Raw genomic sequence first — 5,605 nt, 5'->3', positions numbered from 1 at the left:
ACATTCTGACACTCTATTTTGTTATATTTTTTTATAAAAATACTTTATTTAAAGTAGGTTATCAGTAACACTTAATTCTTACCGCTGAAGTTGGTGCAGCTGGAGCTTCTTTTTATCCCTAAACAAAAACCTCTCACTTAACATCATATTCTCTTAAGTTTGGTATTTTAAATCTCTCCGAAATCATATTTACTCTCTTGGTTAGTGGTTCTCATGCCATCAGTTAAAGCTTGGGGCAAGATAATGCCTAAGTCCCTTAGGGCCCTTATTAGTGCTCTAACACGGGCTCGCAGAGCAGCATGTGATTGTTGCTCGTAGTGCGGCGTGATTGGATTCGTTCCAATACATAATGTGAGTGAACGTTCGAAATGGAATGCTGCTGTTATTTTCAATAACATATTTGACGAATAATTCGCTCGGATTTCTCATCTAATCCTCACTCATGAATACGAATTTGAGGCGTTATTAGAGTATATTTAATCCATTTTCATTTATTTGTGCAGATCGTCTTTAAAACAAATCAGCGCACGTAGATGCACAAATCAGATTCCCTTCTCTCGCCGCGCCTCTCTCCAGTCCAGTGGGTCGCGCCATAACACATACGTTTGTTTGAGGAACACCCCTAAACCTCAGAGGAAGAAGGTTAGTTTCACCGCGCTATCTGTTTGACTTAATGCTGGTTTAATACAAATAAATGTCCCTTTTAATATAAAAATACAGTTTTTGAATCCGGTCAGCAAATAATATTTTCATCCTCCAGCCGGAATATCTGGAAGAACATCTGAATTGAGATCTGCTGCTGTGAAGATGATGTTTGTTAAAGAGGAGAGTGAAGAGAACTCGAGTGAAACAGAAAAACTGAGAATAAAACAAGAGGAACCAGAAACCTGGAGAATAAAACAAGAGGAACCAGAAACCTGGAGAATGAAACAGGAGGAACCAGAAACCTGCAGATTAAATGAAGAGGAACCAGAAACCTGCAGATTAAATGATGAGGAACCAGAAACCAGGAGAATAAAATCTGAGGAACCAAAAATGTTGAGAATAAAAGAGGAGGAACCAGCAGCAAAACCCATTGAGAAAAAAACACGAGGAACCAGAAGGTTGGTGTTTATTGTTCATTCATGTTTGATGACTGTTTGTGGGACATTAGTCTTAGAATGCTTTAAACCTCTGGGGTCTGAGGGTGTTTTGGGGCCATGGATAGGTTTTGACATGCCCTGACACTTTTTTTAATCTATTAAAAACATAATGACTAAAGTCTGATTACTCTATAATCGGCACAAATTGTGCAGTAATAATATGTGAGCAGCGTTAATGTATTTTTTTTTTTTCATCAATGTTGTCTTTAAGAAAACAACATTGATGTAATGTTTTTTTGTTTTGTTACAAATTCAAATAATGTAGACCATGACACACACACAAGACTTGTTCACAAGACTTTTGAAAATTGGATGTGGTATGCTAGAGTTTATGCTACAAAAATGATGTGAAATTCATTCTGCCAAAAAAAGAAAAAAGAAAATACTAAAATGTTATGATAAATGTTATTTTGAATAATGTGTGATCAAACAGTTGAACAGACTTCCATAGTATTTTTCCAACTATCAAATGTGCGCGGGCTACTGTTTGGTTACCCACATTCTTCAAAATGTTATCTTATGTCTTCAGCACAAGAAAGATATCAAAGGGTTAGTAAACCCCAAATATAGGGATGGGCGATATGAGCAAAAATGTATATCTCTGGATTTTTTTTGGCTGATTTGCAGTATGTATCTCTGGATTTTGTGATTGTAAGCATGTAGGCATAAAAAATTGTAAAAATCACATTACATTTTAACACTGTAACACTGCAATCTAAGAAAAGAAAAATGCTTTTAAAGCAGAAGTTAAATTTACTAAACTAAAAAAGCACTAGACTAATTGAGTGAAAAATTAATGTTGATTACCCCTAGGGATGTTCATTTTAACCAGCTTACCGTACGGGGCGCTCACACTAGACTTTGAATGTTCGAGATTTTTCACGGCTGCGACTATGGGCTGGGAGCAGGATAATAATGGTTTCCCCTCAGTTATCACAACATGGATTAATATGTGCTTGTACTTGTGTCTTTTCCGACTCTCTGTCTCTCTCTATAGGTAAAATATATGTATATATATACACACTAAGCAATAAAAAATTATCAAATGTGTCCTCATTCAAATGTACCATATGTTTCCATTGATACTGCGAACCATGCAGCTTCTTGTTTTTAAAGATGTATTATATAAAATAGGACACTGTGCTATGGCTAAAATTAGCACTTCATCCATTTTTGAATTTCTGTACAGAGAGGTCACACAGTGACATATCAATCTACTGGTCCCACTGCTGCACATGATGCGAATTCGCAGGTCAGAGTTCACCAAACTGTTTTGTTCCAATTGATTTTCATCACTTTAATGTTTTCATTTTAGGCCCAATGAAAGTGAAAGAAGAAGAGATCTGAATGAGGTGGAGAAGAAACATCAGCATCAGAAAGATCATAATATCACTGCTGGAGAAAAATCAGTGAGTTGCAGCATTCAAATAACAGATGTCGAAAGACCTTTCAGCTGCTCTCCATGTGGAAACACTTTCAAACAGAAAGGACGCTATATGAAACGCATCAGAATTCATAGTGAGGAAAAGTCTTTCAGCTGCGCTCAGTGTGGACACACTTTCACACGTAAAGCAAACCTTAAGAAACACATGTTAATTCATAGTGGGATAAAGCCTTACAGCTGCTCTCAGTGTGGAAAGAGTTTCACACAGAAATGGCAACTTAAGGATCATCTGCTAACGCACTCTTCAGAAAAGCCTTTCGTCTGCTCTCACTGTGGAAACACTTTCACACGTAAAACAAATCTGAAGACACACATGTTAATTCATACCGGAATAAAGCCTTACAGCTGCTCTCAGTGTGGAAACACTTTCACACGTAAAACAAATCTTAAGACACATATGTTAATTCATACTGGGATAAAGTCTTACAGGTGCTCTGAGTGTGGAAAGAGCTTTACACAGAAAGGACACCTTAATGATCATGTGGTTAGTCACTCTTCAGAAAAGCATTTCAGTTGCTCTCAGTGTGGAAAGTCTTTCAAACATAAAGTAAGCCTTATGAAACACATCAGAATCCATAGTGGGGAAAAGCCTTTCAGCTGCTCTCAGTGTGGAAACCGTTTCACATGTAATGAAAACCTTAAGAATCACATGTTAATTCATATAAAACCTTTCACCTGTTCTCAGTGTGGAAAGAGTTTCACCTGTAAACGAGGATTTAATCATCACAGGAGAATTCACACTAGAGAGATGCCTTACCAGACAATTCCTACAAAGTAAAACCCCCATGTCTGTCCTCAGGGTCACCACTATGGGACGCCCATGTCAGTCCTCTGTGTGGAAGGAGATTTCGTAAAGCTTTAGATGACAGCCCGGAATTTACAGTGCAAGTAAACTGAATTTACAGTAAACATTTTTATAATAATAGACTACCTATACATTACATCCATGTATACAAATGCTGCTTGTTAATCCAATACATTAATCGTTAACTGATCAAATTAGAATAATAAATTAGTATTAAAGTGATCATATGACATTGCTAAAAAGAACATTATTTTATGTATTTGGTGTAATGAAATTTGTGGCTTAAGGTTAAAAAAAAAACATTATTTTCCACACTGTACAGTGTTTCTCCTCCATGCCTTGCCTTTGTGAAATGTGTCAATTTTTAAAAAGCTCATCGTTCTTTAAAACGAGGTGTGCTCTGATTGACTGACAATACAATGCTTTGTGATTGGCTGAATGCCTCAGGTGTGACAGAAATGTTACGCCCCTTGAACATACTGTGATGCCGCGTCCCGGTTATAATGCTTACACGACAAGACAAAACCAATAAAAACCCATTACAAGTGATGCCTTTGTTGCATCCAGTGGGGACATAATTACTGATTATAATGACTTATACTGCTGTGTTGCATTGCATATCATGCTGTATAAACATAAAACCATGTCTGCATTTGTGTTCCGAGAAATGACAACGAAACGACAAACGAGCTACTCTACACTGCTCAAAACTCACGTTTGAATAGTCAAAGGCAAAATTGTAAAATATGAAAACACATTTACAGTCTGTGAGTCAGAAGCACTAGACTGTCCTTGCAAAGTTTAAATTGCTCCACTTTATAGAAACACCCACCGGCATTGTAGGCTAGGTCTTAGTCCTCCATAAAATGTGCTTGACACATCTGAATATTTGGGTTGAACTGCAACTTAACCACTGATTTCTAGATGGTTCAACAAAGGAATTAATGCATACACAAAGTACTATATTATTAGTAATAATAGGCAAACATTATAATACATTCTCGTTTGCCATCAGTATTAAGCAAATACACTTTTATATAATTTAAACAAATCTTTGAATGACTAATGAACATTACATTTCAAAAACCAGCAAATTTAGTCAAATCCAGCTCTGATATCTTGTGAAGTGTATATTTTTATCCAGAATGATCATGTGTTCTCTGCCTGATGGTCAGTCCGTGTGAATTGAATGCTTTAAACTTGTGATTTCAAATTATGCTACGCTTTATGCATTTGCATACTGTCATATTCATGTCATTTTCACTGTGTGCTGTCTGTAAAATGGGTGTCACCCTGGCTTTGAAAAATATGATTCCAAGTGCACACAAACTTGCCAGAATACTGAGTGCTCTGCTGGTAACAGTGTTTACTTCCCTTTTAATTTGATCTTATTTAATATTTATTTATTAGTGAAAAATACTTTGTCATCTAAAGTATGTTTATTTTACACATTTATTTTTTATCCATTGTCAAATTAATTGTTCAAATTTTGTAAATAATAATAATAATAATAATAATTTCCCAAATTTTGACATTGGCTGTCAATGTTTAGAACAAGTGCATTCAGAAGAAATTAGCTCCCAGTCATGTGGAAATGTAAATAGTCTTGTGTAAGTAAAGAACAAAGAAAGAGAAGTAAGGCGAACCTGATTTTTCTTTTAGACATTAACAGACATGAATTAAGTTCTTTGTAAATACATGTACCATATTCTAAACATGTCTATGTTCTTTAGGCTTTATGTTTATGGTGGTTTCACTATCCATATTTGTCCATGCCATAATTGTCTAATTATAACTGTCAATTTAATTGACAGTTAAGATCTTATTTATACATAAATGATATGTGGATGTACCACAAAATGTCATTAAAGATGAATGAAAAATAACCAACCTTCTTGTTCTTCGTGTTTTATTCTCCGGGTTTTTGGTTCCTCCTGTTATATCACAGGTATGGAAATGTTGCCTCTGTCGTGGACATTATATTTTAGTGAATTTCTCTGAGACCTCACATGCCACATTATTGTCTGAATGTCATGTACAAAGCATATTCAGGGCTTTTTAGGTATTACTAAATGTTTTAAGTTTCACCATGAATACACCCTCTCCTACGTCTTGAAAAAAAAAATCACATCCTTAAAATTGTTTGTTATAAAGCAACATCTCAGGAAAATGTTATGGTGGCTTTCAAATTAAAACATGACTTCCTGTCATTTA

At 35.5% G+C, this 5,605-nt stretch overlaps 1 protein-coding gene across 2 annotated transcripts; it reads left to right on the top strand.

The window, feature by feature from the left end:
- The first annotated feature begins 588 nt into the window (after window positions 1-588).
- LOC113096994 (zinc finger protein OZF-like) lies at window positions 589-5,272 on the top strand. Of its 2 annotated transcripts, XM_026262223.1 has the most exons (3): window positions 589-642; window positions 761-1,103; window positions 2,458-5,272. In XM_026262223.1, the coding sequence occupies exons 2-3, from the start codon at window positions 808-810 to the stop codon at window positions 3,362-3,364; spliced, it is 1,203 nt and encodes a 400-aa protein (XP_026118008.1). In that variant the 5' UTR covers window positions 589-642; window positions 761-807; the 3' UTR covers window positions 3,365-5,272. The 2 variants fall into 2 exon arrangements, with proteins under 2 accessions (XP_026118008.1, XP_026118007.1); XM_026262222.1 differs by lacking the exon at window positions 589-642 and having other exon boundaries at window positions 649-1,103.
- Window positions 5,273-5,605: the final 333 nt, after the last annotated feature.

The sequence above is a fragment of the Carassius auratus genome, unplaced genomic scaffold, assembly GCF_003368295.1.
Source record: "Carassius auratus strain Wakin unplaced genomic scaffold, ASM336829v1 scaf_tig00216060, whole genome shotgun sequence".
Lineage (NCBI taxonomy): Eukaryota > Metazoa > Chordata > Actinopteri > Cypriniformes > Cyprinidae > Carassius > Carassius auratus.
The sequence above is the reverse complement of the archived record's forward strand: the minus strand, read 5'-3'. Positions and strand labels throughout refer to the sequence as shown.